The following is a 27,113-nucleotide window of genomic DNA, read 5'->3' on the forward strand; positions in this document are numbered from 1 at the left end:
TATTCAGATCTTGATGAAGATGACAGATTCAAACAGTATGAAATGTGAAGTTTTCATATGCTAATTCTGTAACAATGCCTGCTTAAAACCTAACCAAATCTATGAATATTTTTAAAAACTAAAAGAAATTTTTAAAATTAACTAAATGAAATCAACATCTCGAACAACTCTGCAAGCTCTTTTCGGTCCCCACTGTATAATAAACACATGATTCATGACTGTTTTCTGATGAACAGGGCTTCAGAAAGTACCTTTTCCAATAGCTGCTGATAACCTCTCCTTCAACCCTGGGCTGGCCCAGACCAGGACTCCACCAGCATAAGATGTGAGTAGTAATGGTGCTACAGCTGTTTAAAGAGCTGTTTTTGTTTGTTGGGGGTTTTTGTTTAGTTTATATCCTTCCTTTTTTTTTTTTTTTAGTGTTGTAATTACAGTGATAGATGGTATTCGCCTCATTTCATGCCTTTACATCTGGCAGACAGGACTGGTATGTGTACCTCTTCCATATACCGGCCAATCTTAAAATCCCACTGGCTCACAGAATCCAAAAACCTGGGAAAATATCAGGTTTTCAGATTCTTTTTAAAAGTGCTATGAAACCTTTTTCAAATCAAATCTGAGGGAACCCAATATGTAAGAGTTGAAAGAAATGCCCTTTCTCTCCTCTAACTCCTCAATACTTCCCTATCGACTCCCAAGGCTTTGAAACACTTTGGAAATAATTAACTTATTCAATGCCTCTCACTTAATAAATTTTAAAAATGGGGTTGAGAGGTCATGTGATTTCCCTAAACTCCGTCAGCAGCAGATCCAAGATAATGAATTATCCAGATCGTCTGATCATAAAGTTTCCCTGTGGTTGCTATTTGGCCTATATAGAAGTAATGTGGTTTGCAAAGGGGCCTTAAATCCATTTGTGCTAGGATGTGTCTGAAAAGACTGCCACTGTCACTCTAGGGTACACCATCTGAACGAAGATGTTTGAAGAAATTGAAACAGAACTAGGCATTCATGAGTCAAGGTGAGCCAGTGTTTAAGAACATGCACCAATAAAAGATGGGCTGAAGTAACATCCAATCAAAAAGGTTTTAGTAATACAAAATATAATCAGGAATAAGAGAGAGAAAGATTAAAACTAAAAAGCTGGGGATAAAAAGAGGATTAAATATAACACGGCTAATATGACTTTCTCTTCAAAGAAGCAGAAGTAATACTAAGAATAAATCCATACTTCCTAAGAGAGAAAGTTGAGCTGAAGCATTAAGAACAAGGTACGACATGACCACAAATGAGAATTCTAGAAAAAGTGGGTTGAAAACATGATACATTTTAGAAGACCCAGGTAAAGAAAAGTGCAAGCAAACTGAGAAGTACAGACCCTTTAAAACAAGTGGATGTATTAGCTACTAAGGGAAGGGTGGATAATCAAAAATCTTAAGAGCTGGACACAGATTTGAGAGAATGGAAGACACAAGACTGAACAACAACATCTAATTAAAATGTACACTTTTTAAAAGCTTGACACTTAGCATACTTATAAATCGGTGTGATTTGATTTGCAATTATTTTTGAATTATGATTTATATATATTTTTCTAAAACTTATTCTTGTTGCCAAAATTTCTTTATTTTGGGGGGGGGGGGAAGGCACAATATATATTTAAGTTCTAAAAATGGAAAACCAATTATGAAGGCAGCAAGATGTTTAAAAATATAGATATTCCCTCTAGAATATGCTGGAGGAATGACCTTTCTCTCGCACTCTAGTCCCCTGTCCTGCTTTGACTCTGGCATGAAGATTTATACATTAAAAAAACCCGGCCCGGCACAGTGACTCACCCCTGTAATCTCAGCACTTTGGGAGGTCGAGGCGGGCGGATCACCAGGTCAGGAGCTTGAGACCAACCTGACCAACATGGTGAAACCCAGTCTCTAACAAAAATACAAAAATTAGCTGGGCATGGTGGCGGGTGCCTGCAATCTCAGCTGCTTGGGAGGCTGAGGCTGGAGAATCGCTTGAACCCAGGAGGCGGAGGTTAAAGTGAGCCGAGATAGCGCAATTGTACTCCAGCCTGGGTGACAGAGTGAGACTCTGTCTCAAAAAAACAAAAGACAAGAAAACCCATTTGGCATGATGTCTACCTTGTTTGACTTTAGAGAAGACATGACAAATACATAAATATAATAAAGCCTCCCTATGATAGCCCTGTGTCAACCTCTCATTGAAATGTGATATGTATTCCAAGCAAAATCCATTTGTTGTAGCATCACAATGCAAAACATTTATTTGCAAATACCATTGTGCTATCCAAGAATCTCAATTCCAAGCAGGTGCTGTTAACCCAGCAGGGAAATAATCCGTTCTGAGCAATGCATCCTGCTAATGATATATGACTTGCCAACAAGGTGTGGTTTCATGGGATTTCAGGGCAAGAGGAAAAGAGGCACCAGGCAGCCACACATACAAGTGCACAGCCCAGAGCTATGGGAAAGAGAGGGACAAACCAAGTGCTTTATAGAATAGCTTCCAATAAAAGGACTCCTATACATGTAAATGGTGTCACTGGTGCTAGAAAAGAAGGATGTGCTTTCTAGGTATGCCCATCAGGGAATGCCCTGGGGATTTCATTACACAGCTCCATGTACGTGCTCTGTGGAAAAGGATGCAGTAAAGGGAATCAGGAAGTATGGCAGCAGCCAATTTGACTAATCTCTTCTTATCCATATATCCACTCAGGTTACATTTATCCATCTTTTCTTTCCCCCTCTGACCCATCTTTTCAGCAGCAGAACAATTCTAATTCCACTAACTTTGGAGAGAAGGTGACTACAGGTTCTCAAATGTCACCACCACACTGCTAAGAATGCAGACGATGAAGGCCAAACTCTCCTAATGACAGAGCCACCTGTCTGATGAGATTGCTTCTGATTCTCAGAGCCACCTATGTCACCTCCCTGCCCCTGGGTCTACAAGATAAGAAAGAGGCTCCCACAGGAGAGGGAGGGAGTAGTCAAATAGCTACAACTTGAAAATTGTCCTCAGCCTAATCTGTGGCATTAGACTATCCTTGCCTGAAAAGTGGTCTTATTCCAGGAAAAAAGGGGAGTCTTGAGGGCAAGGCTGAAAGCTTTTATTGGTCTAATCATGAAAAACAAAATGGCAACAGCCATCCCAGGGGACATTCTACTCACTTACCTTCAAGTTGGAAGCCTCCCTATAGATTGAATATTTGCAAGAACATAAGACCATCCCTTTCTAAGACACTCAGGTCTAAAGAAGATGTGTAAATAAATGATGATATAACCTGGATATCATGCTGTTTTATTTTATGATTATCAAAATGATAATAATCTTTTTTTTTTCTTTTTTTTTTTTTTTTTTGAGACAGGGTCTCACTCTGTCGCCCAGGCTGAAGTGCAGTGGAGTGATCTCAGCTCACTGCAGCCTCGACCTCCTGGGGCTCAAGTGATCCTCCCACCTCAGCCTCCTGAGTAGCTGGGACTATAGGTACATACTATAGGTGAACACCACCACATGCAGTTAATTTTTGTATTTCTTGTAGCGATGAGGTTTGCCAGTTGCCCAGGCTGGTCTTGAACTCCTGGGCTCAAGCGATCTACCCACCTTGGCCACCTTGTTGAGATTACAGGCATGAGCCACCTTGCCCAGCAATAATCTTTTTATGGAAAATTTGGAAGAGAAGAAGAAAATTAACAATTACCCACAATTGGTCAAAATACCCAGGGAGATGACTACTAATATTTTGTTTTATATCTTTCCATCCTACTTATATCGCATCTTCTATTCATTCTAAGACATACATTTTCCCAAAAACTCTGACATTGGGACATGTCTTACAATCAGTGGTATCTTACAATATATTGAGAGCATTTTTCTTTCTTAATGGAGCATTCAATTTAAAACTAATCATGTCAGGATTGATAAAATCTAGTATGTGTGTTTGTATATATGCTTTTACATAGTTAAAAGCATGTTGTTAATATACTCTTTTAAAACTACAGAATGTATTTTACCTGAGTTTTCAACTTATTACAGCTCTACTGTCTCTATTTTGAGCAAATCTGACACTTAGAGCTAGCCATCTGGTAGCAGTAAGCAAATACACAGAGAGGTGGAAAGGTGCTGTGGAAAAGTGTCTCTCTGCATAAGAGAATGGTTATTTTGAAAAACACAGTATTGACATGTATGTATCTGTTAATGACTATTTGCTTCCTTCGTAGCAGCAGCCACTGGATCGGTCTTTACTGGTCTCTCTGCAGCTGGGCTCAGAAGAACCCAGGGTAAGGACAGAGCATTGGAGTAAATAATGACAAAAGCAAGACAGAGAGGACAATGGGTCAATTCCATCAAGAACAAAACAGAAAACCTCTAATCACCACACTTTCCATTACCTGGCCATTTGTGCCCATTCTGTACTTACTGCATTTCCTATCGCTAATGCGCTGCCTTCCTGCAACACACGCTGACTGGCTATTGTCTGCACATGATTCTCAGAAATACACGGTTGCTTGGGAACTGTCCCCAAGAGCAGTGGTAAAGAATGCAGGTGAAACCCCATCTCTACTAAAAATACAAAAATTAGCCGGGCATGGTGGCAGGCGCCTGTAATCCCAGCTACTCAGGAGGCTGAAGCAGGAGAATCACTTGAATCTGGGAGGTGGAGGTTGCAGTGAGCCGAGATTGTACCACTGCACTCCAGCCTGGGAGACACAGTGAGATTCGGTCTCAAATAATAATAAAAAAGAATGCCGGACTGGGACTGAGGAGACCCAAGTTGGGTTCTGGCCCTTCCCTGCTCTTGGCACCTCAATTATAAAATAAGATGTGGGCTGGCTCAGCAATTTTCAAGGATGGGACACACACCTCAGGATGGCAATCAGCCCCCGGGAAGGAGTGAGGAGGACATGATGTGGGCTGCTCAAAATAAAGCAACACCTTATTCATTTATTTTAATTTGTTTCTAGACATCATATTGATTTTGCAATTTCAAGCAGCAGTAAATGCAGGCAGGAGGGGTTTTCTGTTTATTTGCTTTTATGTTTTTCAGATCAGGGCAGGGATTAAAAAGAGACCCGAGCTAAATGATCTCTCAAGTTTCTTCTAGCCTTGAAGTTCAAATAACTCTCCAAGCTAAAGAGGTTCGTTGGTGACACTCACCAGGCCTGTGCAGCGATCCCTGAGACCCCTCAACAAGAGGCTAAATACATCTCTTCCCATGGAGTCCAGGCTGACACCTCAAGAAGACCTGTACACCCAAGAAACAGGAGCTCAAAAAGGCCACTCAGGGTTCAAAAGGAACACACAATGCTTTTCTATCTTTATGGTTCCTGATCAAATTTACAATGTATTTCATTGTCCATATACCATAAGAAGTATACTATTAAATTATTTCTTCCATTTTTCCTTTGCAGTCATTCCATCTTAGAAACAAAACATGAAAACCTTTCCCTTTGCAGAGCAGGTTGCTGACCCAGAGACTGCAGAAGTTTTCTTTTATTCTCATACACTCTGGAGTACGTGTGCCAAGCATAGCTGTCTTTATTTCCCTGACAGGGAGGGACACTGGAGTGTGGGCAAGAAGTCAGGGCTAAGGGAAATAAGATGATGGTAGAGAATTGACCTAATAGAGACTATATACAGATGTGACTAGGCACTGGTGGGGGACATCTGGGAGGTCAGCAGGAAGGCCCTGCATTCAGGGAGGGAAACCCGATGGCCTGTACTGTCTCTGTACCATTTAGAAACACCACTGGTTTCTGAATCCCAGAGCGAGGGCCCAGCCCTGTACCAACCCCTGGCGGACCTTTCCTGGAGGAAGTTCCCTCTCAGGCCTGCTGACAGCCAGCCAAGTGCCTCCTCCCAGCATCTCGCCTTGGCCCTGAGCTGTTATTAAAGATTTTACTCCCTCTATTCAGGCAGCTTTTTGCTTGCCTGGGAAGTGACAGGGAAAAGCCAGCCTCAAGCTGTCTACTTTTCTGTGGCCTCTGTGCCCTTCCTACCCCTGCCCAGTCCCATCCCTAGAAGGACTTCTGAGGGGCTGGCTCTCCCAGTAACAACTTCTACTTGGTCCCTGCAGCACTGGCCACTCTGGCCAGCAATCATGCTGAGGAGGGCTGAGAGCATAGGATGGAGGATAGAAAAGAAGAGAGTTCAATTTAGAATAGCTTAGGAGAGAAAAGATGCTAGAGAGGCAGGGAAAACAGAAAACAGAAGCAGGAGATATTATGTAAGAAGGAGCAGAATTTAACTATTAATTAGCTTTGTGAGACAGGGAGTCGAAACCAGATCCCTGGGACTGGGAGCAGAATCTACTGTAGCCAAGAGAAGAGACAGCCACGGCATGGGGGAGAATCCTGGCAGGGAGGCTGAGGGCTCTGAGGGTGTGGCTCAGCACTGGTCTGAGAATAAGGGTCCAGAGCCGGCATGGGATCTGGCCTCCTACCCCACGGTATCTAATCATTTTTAAAGTGAGGAGGGATAAGGCCACCCTCAGCCCTGTCTGACCACAGAGGGGCATGGTGGGGATAAATGCAGTAAGAGCTTCGAAGCCACAGAGCTTTTAAGAAAAAGCCCTCATTGTAGATAAACCCAAGCAGCATCATCATCACCAAATCCCAGCCCTGGCCTGGTCCTCAGAGCCCTGCAGAGAAGCTGACAGTTTGCTAAACATTTCTCACTTGCTCCTCTCAGTTCTGTCATTTTGCCTCTTCTGCCAACATCTAATTTGTGCTACCGCCCCACCCCCTTAGAAGGCGCAGTATGCACACACAGGAGGAGGAAGTGCTTTGACGCACAAACAGGAGGAGGCGCTTTCTTGAGGTCAGAGGGCAGAGTAGGGTCAAGTTACCAAATTTCTCTAACAATTCCTTTGCAAAGCTTCTAGAGCAACACAAGGGTGACAGGGGTGACAGGGGTGAAGGGGATTAAGGGGACGATGTGACTGGAGAGGCACTTCCTGGTGCTACCTGTGACCCAGCCTCTGTTCTGGGGCTGAGACAGGATCTGAAGTTAGGAGCAGAAAGCCAGGCAAGAGGCCCAATTTCTAGAGGGCAGCCAAATGCTTTCATAAGCATCCCAGTGCCTCAGAGGTGGAACAAAGGTCCCCCTAACGGTCTTCATTCCAGAGTTCAGATGACTCTTGGAGGCTGGACCCTGCCTCACTGCTTCTCTGAGACTGTCTCTTCGCTCTAACGTCCTCCACCACCTCCTCCAAAGAACTCCTGGCACAAACTTCCCTTCTCTTCCCTCACCTCCTCTTTCCTCCAGCCCCATGTTTGCATGCTCTACAGGGTAAAACAAGACCAATGTGTTCTGGTAAAGGTACCTCTGCTTTACCCACAAGCTCACAGGTGAAATCAGGAGGACAGTAACAAAGAGGGCAGGGAGATGGGCGCTTATTACCTCCAGTGCCCACTGATTTCATAATGCCTCACTGTTGCCCATCTGCTTCTCACCAGCAGAAATTCATCCTACTTAGAAATACTTGATGAAGAATAAGGTTTCCTGCACATCTGGAGGGCAACAAGATGCTCCCTTGTAGACATTCTGCGCTTCCCATCTTTCACCACTTCCTCAGTGATACCTCCTTGGACCGCTGGGCAGATCTGGGGCTCCTCCTCCTCCTCATCTCCCCTGCACTCTTTTGCAGGAGATGTGACAGCTCATGTCCACCACTGTCTGTGGCATTAAAGTCTAAGCTCCTTAAGAGCAGAGAACTCAGCTGCTCTGTCTGTATTCTCAGCACCCCGCCTAGGGTCTGGCCAGGCACTCAATAACATCTCAGGAAAAAAAAATGAATGAATTCAGACCACAGAGAAGGAGGAGAGACTGCGGGTTAACAGCTCAGCCACTCAGATTTGAATCCCCATGCTATTACTTATTACTAGTATGAGCCTCAGTCTGCTCATCAGTAAAATGAAGATAAGAGGAGTACCTACCCTCAAAAGATTAAAGTGAGGGTTCAGTAAGATGGTACAAAGAAAGGCCTGAGCCCTGATCTGAGATAATCAGGTAGGAAATGAGAGGCAAACGCAGACTTTGTTTGTATTACAGCAGTTGCCAAGTAACTCCTGAAAACCGGGAAAACATAACCACCAATTTGGTATGGGGGTTGCCTAAGCACCATGAAGGCATGGTTATGTCCATTTAACACCAAGGAGGGGCGCGTGCATGATGCCCAGGGGCTGAGAGCCTGCAATGCAGCCAAGAGGGGCCAGCGGAGTCAGCAGGAGAAATCAAAATCACAACTCTAATAGAGAAGTTCAAATGGGAGGCCTTCGCTCTATTTGCCTCTCCTTCCAATTGTCACTCTGCTGTCAGGAACTGAGGCATTCCATCAGACTCTGAATCCCTTTCGCTTGCTGTATATAAGGCTCCAATCCATCCTCCTCCCCTTGCTCTCACCTCAGCAGTGCTGCCCACAAGACACCGCCCACACAGCTCTGCCAAGACTAATTCATGTTCTTCAGATACTCCTACTGCAAGTTTTCTTTTTCACAGAATGAGTGGCTGAAATCACTTTTAATGTTTCACAAAGCAAACAATCCTAGGAGGACTGGGTGGGGGGTAAGAGGAGAAAAATCAAATATATCACAGAACAGCCTGAATAAAGCATCTTTATATTGCTGGGTTCTCTGTAATTTTCACATCAGGCACTGTCTTTAAAATTAGGAAGTTAAGTGAATGAAAGGAGGGCTCCTTCACAGCCATGCTCCCAAGAAGACCACAGTTATACATCACAGAGGCAGCCCACAGAGCTGCAAAACGAGATGCAAATACAAAGCTCTAAAGATAACTGTGCAGGCACAGCTCACTGCCTATCCCAGCACCCACTGCCCATCCTCTTCCCCCCTCCAGCTCAACTACAGAAGCTAAAAGGCCCAAGTCTGTTTTCCTAGTCTCCCTTGAAGCTGGAGGTGGCCAAAACACACTTGGGGCTAACAGGATATCAGTGGAATTCTACTGGGGATTTTTGAGAAAGTTTTTGTTTTCCAGATAAAAGGAACAGTTTTTGGCACTGCCCCTTCTGCTTCTTTCTTTTCTTTTTTTTTTTTTGGTAGAAATTGGGGTCTTGATATTGCCTAAGCTGGTCTTGAACCTCTAGGCTCAAGTGATCCTCCCACTTCATCCTCCCAAAGGCTGACATTACAGGCATGAGCCACTGTGCCCAGCCCTTTTCTTCCTGTTCTGAATGGAGACGCGATGTCTGGAGCTGCAGCAACCATCTCGCCATAAGGTGACAGGAAGAAAGGGCAAGAAAACTACTGAGATGACAACTGAGAACCCTATCCCAGTTCAGTCTTGGCGGCCTGTTATGTGGATACAGTAATTTCCCATTTGTTTAAGCCACCGTTTCTCAGGTTTCCAGTTGCTTGCAGCTGAAAGCATTACTAACTGATTCAACATCTCAGCCTTATCTATAAATAGCAGGACTTCTTCACTAACTCAAGACGATTTTTATCATACCAGGTTTTAAAACAGATGTCCTATCTCACTCAATCTTTGAAGTTTTGGACCTAATTTCCCAAATAATCCAAATAATAATTTCCCTATTATTTCATTTCTCTACTCAAATATCTCCTGGCCATTTCAAACTGAAAAGGGTCAGGACTATGTCTCTTCCAGGACTCCCTATCCCAGTAAGCAGCTTAACCATTCATGTGCTATTCAAGCCACGGTTTCCTTGATGTTACCATCTCCTACGTACTCTCTTCCAATTACCAAGCTCTATGGATTCTGCCACCTGAGTATTTTTCTAACCTACTCACTTCCCTCTATTATTCTCACCCACGTCTAAATTTTGCATGCCTGGACCATTGCAATAGCTTTCTAACTGGTCTCTCTGCATCCACACTTGCCCTTCCCTCCACAGTGATCTTATAAAAACATAAATCTGACCATGCCATTCCCTTCCTTAGAATCCTTTAGTGGTTTCCTATAGTCCCCCATGGTTAAAGTGCAAATTCCTTAAGACCTAAAGGCCTTGCCTGATCTAGCCCCTAAACATCTCTCCAGCCCCATCTTGAGCCTTTCTGCTTGGCTCTTTTAGCTTAAGCTACAGTGTCCTTTCAGTTTTTCAAACCCATCATATACCTTTCTGTTTTAAGGCCACTACACATGCTGTTCACTACATAGGTGTGTGAGGGGGGAGCTTCCCTGAAGTTTCATGTCTACCTAACCCTTACTTATCCCTCTGTAGCCCCAAAGAGTGGATTTTTCATTTCAGATATTAAACTTTTATATTCTAGATTTCTAACTGGTTCATTAAAAAAAAAAAAAAAAGTTTCTACTGTCTCCTGAGATTCCCCATCTGTTCATTCATTATGACCATGTTTTCCTTTAAGTCCCAGACCATTTATATAATAGATGTCTTTGGCTTTATTTACTAATTCCAACAATCTGGGTCATCTCAGGATCTATTTCTATTGGAATGCCTTTTTCCCCCCCTTGATTTTAGGCCATAATTTCCTGCTTCTTTACAAGCCTAGTCATTTTTAATTATATGTTGGACATTGCAGATACAACCTTGAGAGTCTGGATTACATTGTCTCCCTTTAAAGATGTTGAGTTTTGTTCTGGAAGTTCCTTTTGAACCACTCAGGCTTATTTTATTTTTTATTAAAATGAGTCTATTTTGATTTTGTCGTTAGTCTTAGGGTGTCATCCCTACTCTAATGCATGGCCTTTTTGGGGGTCTCAACTATATACCCTTGGCTGAGTCATAATGCCAATGTTTTCCAGTACTGCGCAGCCCCCTCATGTCTGTGTCTCTGTTCTGTTCTCAGCCCCATAGCATTGTTCTCTGTTAGGCTTCATGAAGTCTTGCTCTCCCTCTTCTCCAGATTTTCAGAGTAAACCAAGTGCTGACCTCAAAAGACAGTTTTTTGAATACATCTGCACAGGAGTTCAGCAAGAACCAGGTGAGTCACCATGGTAACTAACCATTTCCACTGAACAGTTGAAAATTCACAGCTGACAATTTAAAGAATAACGCTTCTCAGTTAGGTTATTACATTTTCAACTAGAGGCAGAGGTCAAAACAAAAGAGCTAATTAGGTGGCCTTTCCAACAATGCCTATAACAGAATCATCTGACAGGTCCAAGAGGTAACCAAGCATCCCTCCCGGTAATGTAGTGGACCCCAACTGTCAGCAGATAGGGGCTCCCACTGCTTGGGGTGATAGAGAATGCAACATCTTCAGCTTTGTTCTTCACATTCAGTCTCCAATATTGGAGCAAGGCACCATGTTAACAAGTTCTAATGAGCACTTCTCCAAATCTATATGCTATTATCTGCTGCATTCAGAATAAATGAAAATGGAAAAACAACCTCATTTAAGACATGTCTTTTATGTGAGGAAACTAGAGGTCATATTTCTGTATGGCATTGGCATTGTGAGTTGGTGTCCTACAATTCTAATTCACAAAGTTTTGTAGTGATCACGGGTTATTGAGAACCTTGTGCTTTCTTTGTATATAAGAACGACAGTATTGGATCTAACCCAGAGTCCATTTCAGTCAATACCCACAAAGCAACTCACAGACCACCATGGAAGGGGACAACTATCCTTCTTATGGTGACTACCACAGGGGAAGAACAACATGACATACCATAAGTAGTCCTTCATGATGCCCTTACCTTTTCAGACCCTACTTATGTCCAGTCTCATGCATGCATAAGAATACAAAGGTCACCAAATTGCCATGTGAATGTCCCTAATTTGCTTTAATCATTTCTCTCTGGAGTTTCAGGGAGTGACCCCTCAACTCCAGCACCTTGAAACTTGGTAAGCTCAAAGGGCACATTGCACAGAGTGGTTCCAGTACCTACAGAACCGATTTTTTGTCCAGGCTCTTGGTGACTTAATAAGCAAGCCCCTGCTTTCAATGATTGGTTTTGCCTTGAATCTCTGAACACGGAAAGAGCTAGAAGGCACCTTAAAGACTGCTTGGTCCAACCTGCTCATTGTATTGATGAGAAAACTAAGGCCCAGGAACCATTTTATCAAGCTTTAGTGCCTGGCTTAGTTAATTTTCACTTGGCCTTCTCTCATGGAGGCCAGCCATCTCTTCAATTCTTTTAGATAATCTCTTCTGGACCTCCATTGAAAAATTTAAGCATGTGAAGTCTAGAGTTGGGTGGGAAAGACATGCACCAAAGTTAATAAACCAAAAGTCCACTTACTTATCTGAGATTTCATTCTATCTTTCTGGAGGTCTCATCAGAACTACACAGTTGAAGACACTTTTCTCTCTCTTTTAAAGGCCCCCCTCTCTCTTTTTTAAAGCTTTATCACTGATATAATTATGGATGATTTTTGACCTCTGTGGCAGTAAGTTGAAATGTCAGCAAACAATGGCCTACAATGACCTCTAGGTGCTATACTTGACTTACAGTTGAAGATACCAGCCCATCACCAGCTAAGTGAGTGATGAGGCTCAGATGCTTCCTGTGTGTACATCCATGGCTCTGAGCCCTTCCTAGAGCTCACCCCCCAACAGTGAGGCTCTCTCATACCCAGAAGCCTTTGGTGTTGCCTGCCAGCATGTAACGCATTAGTGGGGAGCCTCCAGGCTGACACTCACCTTTGCATAAGCGGTTGTCTTAATAAACCATTGTCTGAGGTACTTCTGTTCCACCTTTGCTCCAGAACGCCATGAACAGCCATGTTCATCCACCTGCTCATTGGCAAGCACTGTTTGATCCACTGGGTCCCAGTTAACCAGGGCCTGTACAATTCATGAAACAAAATGGCACAATCTGGTGAGTACTCTTTTTTTTTTTTGACATGGAGTGTCGCACTGTTGCCTGGGCTAGAGTGCAGTGGCGCGATCTCGGCTCACTGCAACCTCCACCTCCTAGGTTCCTGTGATTCTCCTGCCTCAGCCTCCCGAGTAGCTGGGATTACAGGTGCCCACCACCACACGTGTCTAATTTTTGTATTTTTAGTAGAGATGGGGTTTCACTATGTTTGCCAGGCTGGTCTCAAACGCCTGACCTCGTGATCCACCCGTCTTGGCCTCCCAAAGTGCTGGGATTACAGGCGTGAGCCACTGCGCCCGACCTAGGTGAGTACTCATTTTATGAGACCATCCTGAGGTTTCTTACATGGGAGAGGGCCTGCAAATGCAATGGCTCTGCTCCATGGAGTACTGCTTGGTAAAGAAATCACTTGCAAGTTGTACAAAGAACACATTAATTTCCTCTGTGCTTCCATCTTATTAGAATAGGCTTGGGAAGGAAGCCTTTAAGGATGTGTCTTACTCAACTTTGGTATCTTATATGAAAGGATGAACTTATAGGATGGAAAATTTTAGCAAGCAGAATAAAAGAAGAAAAAATGGTACCTATTTACAATTTGACAGAATAGGATTATTTCAGGGAAATAAATCTTCAGTGTACAACTCGATACATTTTTACAGTTATATACTCATGTAACCATCACTCATTTCAAGATAAACACATTTCCAGCACCCTAGAAAACTCCGTTGTGCCTTCTACCAATCAATACTGCCCCCACAATGGTAGCTCTTCTGAGCTCTGTCTCCATGGATTCATTTAGCTGATACAGCATGTAAAACATGTAGTCTTAACTATTATGAAGATTCATTATCTCCATAGAGTTCTAGTTAGTGTCTATCTTCATTTAAAATAAATACCTCTGCCATCTACATTCACACCTTTATGACATTCAGGTACCACTTGGTACAAAGAAGGGAATGAGTACAGAGGGGTGTGTTGGGGACTTAAAATATCCTGACTTCATACACATTTTTTGTAATTTTTTTTTTCTTTGAGACAGAGTTTTGCTCCTATTGCCCAGGCTAGATTGCAATGGTTGCGATTTTGGCTCACTGCAACCTCCGCCTCCTGGGTTCAAGCGATTCTCCTGTCTCAGCCTCCTGGGTAGCTGGGATTATAGGCATGTGCCACCAGGCCCGGCTAATTTTGTATTTTTAGTAGAGATGAGATTTCACTATATTGGTCAGGCTGGTCTCGAACTCTTGACCTCAGGTGATCCACCCACCTCGGCCTCCCAAAGTATTGGGATTACAGGTGTGAGCCGCCAGGCCTAGCCATAAAATTTTTAATAAGCAATTCTAATAAGAGATTGTTTTCGCTATTACCCATTTGCCCCTCCAGACCCTCTTCCTGCCCTGATCTGTGGCCCAAGAAGTTGACCTCTGTGACCTGCATTCCCTTGGACCCTTATCTTCCGGTTGGGTTCAACCAATGACAGACACACTGGCTGCTTCCTGGCCATGGGCTGGCAGGGGTCATGTGCCTCTAGTGAAGGTCATCACCTCTGTTGGGCAGGTCTCCCCTGCTCCTAAAGCTACTGCTCTCCCAGGTTGTATTAACTGCTCCCTAACGTTGCCCCTGCAGCCTACAGGCAGCAAAGGCATCCTTCTGCTGCCCAGGGTCAAACGCATTGCCGTCCCTTCTGAGTTTCCCTGAACTCCACACAAATAGTCCTTCATCAAATTGTCTTCAATGACTCCTTTCGGGTATGCTCTCTCTTTCCTGCTGGGACCCTGACTGATCCAGAGACATGTCTAAAAGTTACACAAAAAGTAGGGGTGAGGGGAGGCTAACCCATCTGTGGGTTGTAATTTGTGGGCTGCAAGTTTACAACTAGAAGCAGTACCCCCATTGGAAAATTTAAGTATGTGAAGTCTAGAGTTGGGTGGGAAAGACACGCATTTGTTTCCCTTCTAAGATAGGGTTCCCAAAAGCCTTGACTTAATAAGCACATGGAGACAAAATATGGGACAAAAGTAACTTAGACCTAAAAACTTTAATGAACCAAAGGTCCATTTTCTTATCTATTATCCCTGCCTGTATTAGGGGGTTGGAGAGAAGGGTACCACTTAATTATTTCTTTTTTTTTTTTTTTTTTTTTGAGACAGGGTCTCACTCTGTCACCCAGGCAGGGGTGCAGTGGCACAATCTCAGCTCACTGCAACCTCCGCCTCCTGGGTTCAAGCGATTCTCCTGCCTCAGCCTCCCAAGTAGTGGGGACTCTAGGCGCCCACCACCACGCCCAGCTAATTTTTGTATTTTTAGTAGAGACAGGGTTTCACTGTGTTGGCCAGGCTGGTCTTGAACTCCTGACCTCAGGTGATTTGCCTGCTTCAGCCTCCCAAAGTGCTGGGATTACAGGCGTGAGTCACCACACCCAGTCTTAATTATTTCTTTTAAAACAATTATTAATTGACAAATCATAATTGTATTTATGGAATACAGTGTGATATTTTGATATATGTACACAATGTAGAATAATTAAGCAATTAAAATACCCATCACCTCACTTACTTAACATTTTTTGTGGTGATAAATTTACTCTTTCAGTTATCTTGAAATATACAAAACATTATGACTGACTAGAGTCACCCTCCTGTGCAGTAGATCTCAAAATGTATTCCTGCAGTCTAGCTGAAACTTTGTACTCCTGACAGTAACTTCCCATTCCCTTGCTCCACCCTACCCCTCCAGCCTCTGGTAACCATCATTCTACTCTCTACTTCTATGAATTCAATGTTTTTTAGGATTCCACATATAAGTGAGATCACATGATATTTGCCTTTCTGTGCCTGGATTATTTCACTTAGCACAATGTCTTCTAGATTCATCCCTGTCATTCCCAAATGACAGAATTTTACTGTTTTATGAAGCTGAATACTATTCCACTGTGTATATACTCCACATTTTCTTTATTCATTCGTCTGTTGATGGACACTTAGGTTGATTCCATATCTTGGCTACTGTGAATAGTACTGCAGTTAACATGGGTGTACAGATATCCCTCCGACACACTGATTTCAATTCCTTTGGATATACTCCCAGAAGTGGGATTGCTGGATCATATGGTAGTTCCAGTCTTCATTTTCTGAGGAACCTCCATACTGTTTTCCATAATGGCTACAGCAATTTACATTTCTACCCACAGTGTACGCAGGTTCTGGAAGGGTTCCACTTAAAATAAGAGGTAGAAAGAAAGGACCAAGTACTGCTTAGTAATGTAGACAGTTCATTCAAGAGGCATCTCCCCACTCCAGACAACCCATGCACAACTAAAACTGTATGAAATATAAAAGAAAGGTAGAAAAAGAGCACCGTATATCCCTCCACCTCTGTCTCTTGTCCCCGGCAAACCTCAGAGGATTTGGAAGAAGTGAACACTCGGTACTGCAGATTGCAAGAACAAATAGGACTGTATTTTCTTATCAACATTTCCCACATGGCCTGGCATCTCTCAGGCTCTAGGTTACAAAATACAATGAGGAAGGTGTGCTCCCAAGAGGTTTGCACATCATAATAAAACCCAGGCATTGAATGAAAGACAAAAAAAAAAGCAAAACACAAAGACAATTTATCCCCCTAATGAAAGACTTGGGGGGAGGGGGAAAAACACCAAAAGAACTAGTGTCTCAAAAGATGCATCATCTGTGAGAATCCACATGATTTCTTTCCAGAACTCCAATCCACCTCAGCCACAGAGTTGCAGATTCAGGCTCAGACTTTCCAAAAGTGGTTAAATTAGGAGTCGTCAAAATCCAGGGCTCAGCGAGCACAGCACCTGTAACCCCTTGAAGCCCTGGAGTTGCTTCCTAAATCCCTTTGCTCAGATCTCCTCTCTTGGACAACTATCTCTATCAATAGCTTCCCTCATCCAGCAATCCTGGATTTCCACATTTTGAACATTTACTTGGATGAACATGCTGATTTTTAAGCAAGCACAGTCTTATGAATAGGATATAATTTCTGGGCAACTTCACTGACTCTATTCATTTCCCTGGTTGGCATTTATGCTGTCTATCACCTACTGAAGCCAATTCCATGTTCCTTTGTAGTTAACTAGCCTTATTTGTAAAATAAAGTCAAGCCTGTATTGAAATGAACCTTAACACTGAAATCATTAAAACACCTGCAAACACACTGAGCTCTGGGTTGATTTTACCCACTGCTTCCCTCACAATAGTTATCTGGGAATATCACAGAATTGGACATTCCAAAGAAGGTAATTTCCCCACTTATTAAAGGGTTAAACATTAGGACTAATATTTTTTGCTTGAGTGATTTGTGGGAAGCATTTAGGAAGCATTTAAAAAATGCACCTCATAACACAATTACAAACACAAAGGAGCCATGTTCATAAAGGGTCAAATCTGCACAGTGATCAGTGGGAGCAGGGATTTTTGTCTCTGCTCTACTCTTCTTTGCCATTAGGCTCTTGGAGGTACAGGTGACTTCGGGCTCCCTTGGGGATCATGTGGGCAGTATTCTCCTAATTTTGTGTTTATCAGCTTTCCTATCTGTGACACAGCAGCTGCGGTGCTTGATGCCCCAGCCAGCCCTACTGTTCCAAACCCTCACGCCTCTCATCTCATCGTTACCATTCCTCCTCTTCCCTCAGATCCTCCTTGCCTTGCCTCCCTGCCTCGCCCTTCACACAGGGTGCCTGTCCCTTCTAGATCACACCCACCATCAGCATGCTTTTGTCTCTTGGCCAGCGTATCACTCCTCCAGCCCTTGGCTACTCTCCATTGTTTTCCCCGCCTCTCTCTCCTCAAGCTCTGCTTTTCTTTTCTTTCTTTCTTTCTTTTTTTTTTTTTTTTAACTATCAAAGACCTTTTCTGAATATACTGTCAGCTTCAGGTTCCAGAAGGCTAGTAAAATATATATTTTAAGGTATTGATTTTTTTCAAGGTCTATTAGCTTCTTTCTTGACAAAGCATGCTTAACTAAGGAACATCACATAGGTCTTATAAAGTATCTAGCTCTCAAGATCAATCTTGCTCCATTCCATCAAGAAAGGGCCTGAATTTGGACTGAGTCCAGGGGTAGCCCACAAGGCTACCGTTTGTTACTGTCACCACATTCCAAAGCCACAAGGAGGTACAGTGGAAGAGGTGCCAGGGTGTAGCAATTCTTCCAGTATGCTTCCTGAAGCCAAGGCCATGCTGCAAACTTAGCTTTACCAAGTGTGTAAATTAGCACCATCACCAGCTGCTACTAAATTCATGTAGACAGCTAAAGACAGACTCATAAATTAGGGGACTCACCCTCATTCCCTAGAATGTCCAAGCATAATAAACCATTAATAACTATATCCACCATCCAAGGCTAAATACCAGCACAAGACTGATAATCAACAAGTACCATACAGGAAAAAGAACTTTGAAGAGAGATCAACAAGACTCCAGATAAGCAACTCCAGATAAAAAATGCACAAGGAACTAGAAAAGCAAGAACAAACCAAACCCAAAATTAGTAGAAAGAACGAAATAATAAAGATCAGAGTAGAAATAAATGAAATTGAGACTAAAAAAAAAAAAGAAAAAGGCCAATAAAATTAAAAACTTGGTTTTTGAAAATTCACACAAAATCAACAAACTTTTACCTAGACTCAGAAAAAAAGAGCCAAATAAATAAAATCACAGACAGAAAAAGAAACATTAAAACTTTTACCACAGAAATACAAAGGATCATTAGAGACTATTATGAACAACTATACATCAACAAATGGGAAAACCTAGAAGAAATGGATGAATTCCTGGACACACACACAACTTACCAAGATCGAACCATGAAGTAATTGAAAACCTGAATAGAACAAGTCATGAGTTCAAAGCAGTAATATAAAGTCTTCCATCAAAGAAAAAACCAGGACCTGATGGATTCACTGCTGAATTCTACCATTTAAAGAAAACTAATACCCATTCTTCTCAAACTCTTCTAGAAAGAGGGAATTCTTCCAAACGCATTCTATAAAGCCAGCATTACCCTGATATCTAAACCAGACAAAGACATAACAAAAAAGAAAACTATAGGCCAATATCCCTAATAAACACAAATGCAAAAATCCTCAACAAAATAGTAGTAAACAGAATTCAACAACACATTAAAAAGATCATTCACCATGATCAACAGGGATTCATCCCAGGAATGCAAGGATGGTTCAACATACAGAAATCAGTAAATGTCATGTCATATGACAAAATCAAGGACCAAAACACATAATTTCCATAGATGCTAAAAAAGCATTCAATAAAATTCAACATCCTTCATGATAAAAAAAAAAAAACCTCAACAAATCGGGTATAGTAGAAACACACCTCAACATGATAAAAGCCATATATGACAAGCCTATAGCTAATATCACACTGAATGGGAAAAAAAATTGAAAGCCTTTCCACTAAGATCTGGAACAAGACAAGGATTACCACTTTCACCACTTTTATTCAACATAGTAGTGGAAGTCCTAACCAGGGCAATTAGGCAAGAGAAAGAAATAAATGGCAACTAAAATGGAAAGGAAGAAGTCAAATTATTCTTGTTTGCAGACAACATGATTTTATATTTAGAAAAACCTAAAGATTCCAACCAAAAAACTTAGACTTGATAAATGAATTTAGTAAAGTTGCAGGATACAAAATCAACACACAGAAATCAGCAGCATTTCTATATGTTAACAATGATCGAGCTGAAAAAAAAATCAAGAAAGTAATCCCATTTATAAGAGTTACAAATAAAATACCTAAGAGTAAATTTAAGCAAGGTTAAAGATCTCTAAGGAAAACTATAAAACACTGATGATAGTAATTGAAAAGGACAAACAAAAAATGCAAAAATATACTATGTTCATGGATTGGAAGAATACTGTTAAAATGCACATACTACACAAAGTGACCTACAGATTCAAAGCAATCCCTATCAAAATATCAATGACATTCTTTACAGAAATAGAAAAAACAACCCTAAAATCTGTATGGAACCACAAAAGACCCTGAATAGCCAAAGCAATCTTGAGCAAAAACAGAACAAAGCTGAAAGCATCACACTACCTGATTTCAAATTATACTAAAAAACTATTGTAACCCAAAAAGCATGGTACTGGCATAAAAGGAGACAAACAGACCAATGAAACGAAACAGAGAACCTAGATATAAATCCATGCACTTACAGTCAACTCATTTTTGACAAAGGTTCTAAGAACATACACTGGGGAAAAGACAGTCTCTTTAATAAATGTTGCTGGGAAAACTGAATATCCATATACAGAGGAATGAAACTAAATCCCCATTTTTCACCATATAAAAAAATAAACTCAAAATAGATTAAAGACTTAAATGTAAGACTGAAAACTATGAAACTACTAGAATAAAACATTAGGGAAATGCTACAGGACATTGGCTTGGACAAATTTTTTTTTTGGGTAAGACCACAAAAGCACAAGCAATAAAAGCAAAAACAGACAAATGGGATTACATCAAGCAAAAAAGCTTCTGCACAGCAAAGGAAACAATTAACAGAGTGAAGAGATAGCCTACAGAAGGGGAAAAAATATTCGCAAATTATTCATCTGACAAGGGATTAATAACTAGAATATATAAGGAATCCAAACAACTCAATAGCAAAAAACAAAAAAAATCCAAATACTCCAATTAGAAAATAGGCAAAACACCTGCATAGACATTTCTCAAAAGAAGACATACAAATGGCTAAAAGGTATATGAAAAAAATGTTTAACATCATTAATCATCAGGGAAGTGCAAATCAAAACCACAATGAAACATAATTTCACTCAGTTAAAATGGCTTCTATTAAAAGATGGAATAACAGATGCTGGTGAGAACATGGAGAAAGGGGAACCCTCATACACTGTATGAAAAACAGTAAGGCAGTTCCTTGTAAAATTAAAAATAAAACTACCACATGATTCAGCAATCCCACTGCTGGGTATATATCCAAAGGAATTGAAATCAGGATTACCGAAGAGATATCTGCACTTCTATGCTTATTGTGGCACTATTCACAATAGCCAAGGTATCAATCAACTCAAGTGTCCATCAGTGGATTAATGGATTTTAAAAATGTGGTATATACACACTATGGAATATTATTCAGCCATAAAAAAGAATAAAATCCTCTAATTTACAGAAACATGAATGGAACTGGAGGTTACCATGTGACATAAGCCAGGCATAGAAATTACAAATATCAAATGTTCTCACTCATATGTGAGAGCTTAAAAAAGTGGATCTCATGGATGTAGAGTGTAGAATGGTGCTGCCAGGGGCTGGGAAAGGAAGGGGAGAGAGGGGGGTTAAAAAGACAATGGTTAATGGGTACAAAAACAGTTAGATAAAAGGAATACATTCTAGCATTTGATAATATAGTAGGGAAATTATAGTTAATAATAATTTATTGTATGTTTCAAAATAGCTAGAAGAAATGTAATTATTTCCAACACAAAGAAAGATAAATGTTTGAGGTGATGGATATCCCAATTACCCTGATTTGATCAAGACACACTGTATACATGTATCAAATATCACATGTAAAGTATGTACAACTATGATATATTAATTTAAAAACCCCCACAACAACAAAACCCTCTAAAACTACATCCACGGAATAAAACTTTTTCAAAAAGAGTTTTAAGAAAATGTTTTTCAAAAGGTGAAATTAATGTTGTGCCAAGTAGAGGTCTTTATGTTCATATTTGCAGCTGAAAATACTTTTGTTTTGTGAAAGCAACAGCAGATTCTTTTTGCAATAGAACTGAACATTTGGTGGACAGTGCTTGTTAAGAACAAAAGACTTAAACACTCCAGTTATGTTTAGTAATGCTCTGCTCAAATACTATTCCTAAATGTTCATTTACCTGAGTTATTTTGGTTAAATATGCTTTACAAAGTATATTTCTAAAGTCAGTTAACTTTACAAAGTTTATTCCAAAAATTTGTATTTTGAAATAAACCACGGAAATAGAATGCTAATAGCAATGTTTTCTGTTTTAAGGCCAATTTGAAAACAGCTATCCAATAAAAGGAGATTGCTATGGTCTGAATGTGTCCCCCAAAGTTCATGTGTTGGAAACTTAATCCCTAATGCAACAGTGTTAAGAGGTGGGACATTTCAGAGGTGATTAGGTCATGAGGGCTCTGCTCTCATGAATAAATTGATGTTGCTATCACGGGTGTGGGTTAGTTATCAAGAGTGGGCTTGTTATAAAAGTGAGTTCAGCTGGGTATGGTGGTGCATGCCTATAATCTCAGCACTTTGGGAGGCTGAGGCGGGCAGATCACCTGAGTTTGGGAGTTTGAGACCAGTCTGACCAACATGGAGAAACCCGTCTCTACTAAAAATACAAAAATTAGCTGGGCGTGGTGGCGCATGCCTGTAATCCCAGCTACTCAGGAGGGCTGAGGCAGGAGAATTGCTTGAACCCGGGAGGCGGAGGTTGCGTGAGCTGAGATCACACCATTGCACTCCAACCTGGGCAACAAGAGCAAGACTCTGTCTCAAAAAAAAAAAAAAAAAAAAAAGTAAGTTAAGCTCCCCCTTGCTCCCTCCCTCACACTCTCCCTCTGTCTTGCCCTCTCACCTTCCACCGTAGGATGATGCAGCAAGAAGGCCCTTGCCAGAGGCCAGCACCTTGATATTGGACTTCCCAGCCTCCAGAACTATGAGGAAATACATTTCTGCTGTTTAAATTCTGTTTAAAACTGTTAAATACCAGTCTCAAGTATTCTATTGTGTTGGGAACAAGCCCCCAAAATCTGGCCATAAACTGGCCCCCAAACTGGCCATAAACAAAATCTCTGCAACCCTGTGACATGTTCATGATGGCCAATAAAGCCCATGCTGGAAGGCTGTGGGTTTACTGGAATGAGGGCAAGGAACACCTGGCCTGCCCAGGGCGGGAAAACCACTTAAAGGCATTCCTAAGCCACAAACAATAGCATGAGCAATCTGTGCCTTAAGAACATGCTCCTGCTGCAGTTAACTAGCCCAACCTATTCCTTTAATTTGGCCCATCCCTTCCTTTCCCATAAGGGATACTTTTAGTTAATTTAATATCTATAGAAACAATGCTAATGACTGCCTTGCTGTTAATAAATAAGTGGGTAAATCTCTGTTCGGGGCTCTCAGCTCTGAAGGCTGTGAGACCCCTGATTTCCCACTTCACACCTCTATATTTCTGTGTGTGCGTGTTTAATTCCTGTAGCGCTGCTGGGTTAGGGTCTCCCTGACCGAGCTGGTCTCGGCACTACTGTAGCAGTACAAACCAACTAAGACAGAGATCTACCTGGAAAAAAACCAAGACTAAATCCTGACCAAGCAGCAGTGTGGGGGTGGAGACAACCTAGCAGGCCCTCCCAGCCAGAGCTGACTGGGAGCAGCCTAGTGAGGATTTCTCCATCTGGTCATGTGTTTTGGTCTTTTCCTCATAAACACCATCTCGTTTTAGTCAAAAAGCCAATATTTGTTAAGGAATAGAACACTATTTTTTACCTCAGTTCTTTCCTCTCCCTTTTGCCTTACCCCAGTAGGTTGATGGGCTCAAGGGATCCTCTTACCTCACCATCTTGAGTAACTGGGACTAATTTTTTCCTACTTTTTGTAGAGACAGGGTCTCACTGTGTTTCCCAGGCTGGTCTTGAACTCCTGGCCTCAAGCAATCCTCCTGCATCAATCTCCCAAAGTGCTGGGATTACAGGTGTGAGCCACTGTGCCCAGCTCTGACTTTTAAAATACTATTTAATTTTAATTACTTTAAACTTAAATTTAAGCAACCACATATGGCTAGTGGCTATCATCCTGGACAGTTCTAGGCCACACTATGATGCTCTTGCCTCATCTCCCACCATTCCAAGTCTTACCTACCATTATTGAGCTCCCACCATAACAAACACTTCCATTTCTCGGGAGACCACTGTGATAGCTGTTCTTTAACTATTACCTTTAATTTTTCCAAGAACCCTGTGTCGTCATCCATTTTCTGCCACTGTAATAGAATACCACACACTGGGTAATTTATTGATAGAAGTTTATTTGGCTGATTCTGGAGGTCAGGAAGTCCAAGAGCACGGTGCCAACATCTGCAAGGGCTTCTGTGCTGCATTATCCCATGGCAGTAAGTAGAACAGCAAGTGTATGACACACACACACAGAGAATTTGGCTGAACTCATCCTTTTATTGGGAGCTCATTCCCACAATAATAACATTAATCCATTTATTAGGACAGGGCTGTCATGATCCACTCACTTCTTAAAGGTCTCTCTTCTTAAACCCATCACAATGGCAATTAAATTTCAACATGAGTTTTGGAGGGGACATCCAAACCATAGTACCCCACAAGGAAAATGTCCCCATTCCCATTTAGCAGATACAAAACCATGTTTCCTAGAGGTTAAGTTACCCAGCTGTTCACACAGCTGGGAGAGGGAGCTGAGCTAGGATTTGAGAAGCCTGTGTTCTTTCTTCTCATGCCCTCTCTTTGATCTCATTATAGGAACCAGACAATAGGTTGTGTGGTAAGAATTCAAGGGTAAAAGAAGCCCAGACCCTGTCTTGATGACACTAAACTTAAGCAGGAAGTAGTTACCTTCTGGGTCTGCTGTGACTGATTTTATGAACTTGAGGTAGCGTTCATTTTCACTGCTACTACAATGATGTATCCTAAAGGGATTCACTGAATTTCAAAAGTCCAGCTAATTTTAACTTACCTCCTTTTGATAGGCCAGCCCAGCCTCATACAGTTTAATAAAGAGATACTGAGTCCACTTGTAGTAATCTGGCAAACACGTAGTTATTTCCTGCCAACAAAGAAGAAAAATAATGTACAGGCCATTATAAACATCCCCCCAGCCACGCATGCATCAGTCTTGCAACTGAATTTTGAAAAGTAATGAAATCACAAAAATATTTACCAGCTCAAAATATTTTCACCAGTTTGTAAAGTAAGGAGAGCCACAATTTATTCTGGAAAGAGATGTTATTGAAATGCCACCTACCCCTTTCTGAGAGCATGTTCAATGAGAAACTCAACTTCAAGTCTTTTGCACACCTCCTGCCCACTCATCTATGGCACTAACCAGTGAATTACATTGTACAAAATTGGGTATTAACATTTTTGTCAGCACAAACATACACTGGGGGCCTGATACTTATTCACAAATGTAGTTCATTTTGAAAGCAATCACAAAATTCAAGAGGAATATTTGCCTGCCTCAGTATGATCCTCATTTGAAAATACATCTTGTGTTTCCACATAAAACTGGGGCCTAGTGGCTCCTTTAGACTCGTATATTCCATTTATTCCATTATGTGAATCAGGCTGTTGTTTACTTAGGAAGAACAATTAAAAACATTAAACTTAGTAAGAAACCACTTGGTTTATATTTCCAAGCCTAAATCAAAGGTTCCCAAAATTTACTTTCTGTCCTAAAAACACATTTGTTATAGAATTCTTAAAAACAGAATTTACAGTTGATAAAGTCAAATAAGCATAAAACCTCTACACTGTCACGTTTCTTTTCTATTGCTCTTTAACTTCAAAAACTGACTAACACAGGAATGAATGATGGGAGGGAATGTTTCAAATGACTCCATTTGTAACAGACTTTTTTATTTTTAAGAGACAGAAGTCTTGCTCTGTCGCCAAGGCTGAGGTGCAGTGGTGTGATTGTGCCTCACTGTAGTCTCGAACTCCTGGGCTCAAATGACCCTCCCTCCTCAGCCTCCCCAGTAGATGGGACTACAGGTGTGTGCCACAACACCTTGTAATAAACTTTTGATAGAAGGCATACTTTTACCAAAAGTGCAAACAATTCAGTCTTCCTTAACATGAATAAATGAGACAGCTTCAAACCCGGACTTTGGGTGTGTGGTAGGAACTAAGCAAGGTGTCTACAGGTAAACAACTGTGCCCCTAGTGGGCTATTTTTCTTATGTAAGACTCCTGAGTCCTTTTTTGTGCTGTTTTATAAAAATAGCAGAGTAATAACTATTAGAAAACAATTCTTTTAAAGGGAAAATAACTCAACTCTATCGGCTCCACCTTCCCACTTCAAGGCAACTAGTGAACCACCAGCCAGTCAAAGGGCTTTGCCCACATTGTAGCTGTCCACCTAGGCCAGCTTCCACAACACAAGAGCCATAATTTCTGAGCCATGCATACAACGCAGCCTGCTCTGGCTTCCAGCTTCACAGATGTCTACAGGGGTGTCATGCACAAAGATCTTCACCAACTCAAGAACCTAACCAGCACTCTGCCAATGGGCTTGCTCCCCAAAACCTCCAAATTCATCCTCATCCATCATCTTTTCCTCCCCAGCTACCCCTCCAGCTAGCGTGGCACAGAACTTGTTTTCCTCAGTTTTCTAGACAAGAAACTTAAAAACTTCCACTGTTAACAAAACCCAGGGCAGGAGCTATGTTTGGTCTATTTCATTTTGCTCATTGTTGTATGCTCAGGTCCTGGCACATTGAGGCACCCAAAATTGTTGTTGAAGGAAGAATAAACTAGATAGAGATACGAACTACTGACGTTGAATCACATTTGATTCCTTCATGAGGTTTCACCACAAAATTCAAATTATTACACTGTTGTCCCCAAGATGAACTGGGATAGGGGATGTGGGTAAGGGGTGGAGGTAGTATGGTAAAAATATTCCTAGACTTGGTCATTGTGGATATATCTTTTTATATCTTTTCATTTTTAAAAAATCTTTACCCACTAGAGGTTTAGAAAAGTGTGTGAAATAATTTTGAGAAAATAATGAGAATTGTTAAATCTAAGGGATAGAGGTTCAATATTTTCTTTTCTCAATTTTTCTATTGAGTTGTTCATAATATCAAAATTCTTTTAGTAAATATATAACACATAATATATATTATACATGTAACATATATACAACATATTTTGTATATACACACGTATATAAAATATACAAGTATGTGTTTTTTTCTCTAAGCCCATGAATCTGCTTCCTAGAGTGAGAGTAAAAATTACACAGCAATGAAACAGCATTGTTATTTTCATCTAGGTTGATGGTTCTGAAAATCACTTTTACCTAAAGTGAAAAATGGGCTGGGCGCAGTGGCTCATGCCTATAATCCCAGCACTTTGGGAGGCTGAGGCGGGGGGATCACAAGGTCAGGAGATTGAGACCATCCTCGCTAACATGGTGAAACACTGTCTCTACTAAAAATACAAAAAAAAAATTAGACAGGAATGGTGGCGGGCACCTGTAGTCCCACTTACTCGGGAGGCTGAGGCAGGAGAAGGGCGTGAAC

The 27,113-nt window shown here is 41.4% G+C and overlaps 1 protein-coding gene across 5 annotated transcripts in view; it reads right to left on the reverse strand.

Annotated features, from left to right (window-relative positions):
• The window catches only part of LARS2 (leucyl-tRNA synthetase 2, mitochondrial), a 161,864-nt gene that overhangs the window by 79,470 nt on the left and 55,281 nt on the right, over nucleotides 1-27,113 (reverse strand). For all 5 annotated transcript variants that reach the window (NM_001133767.1, XM_009239114.4, XM_009239113.4 and 2 more), the window contains 2 exon segments: nucleotides 12,607-12,750; nucleotides 24,542-24,631. In NM_001133767.1, coding sequence (NP_001127239.1) covers nucleotides 12,607-12,750; nucleotides 24,542-24,631 — 234 coding nt within the window.

The sequence above is a fragment of the Pongo abelii genome, chromosome 2 (genome assembly GCF_028885655.2).
Source record: "Pongo abelii isolate AG06213 chromosome 2, NHGRI_mPonAbe1-v2.0_pri, whole genome shotgun sequence".
Taxonomy (NCBI): domain Eukaryota; kingdom Metazoa; phylum Chordata; class Mammalia; order Primates; family Hominidae; genus Pongo; species Pongo abelii.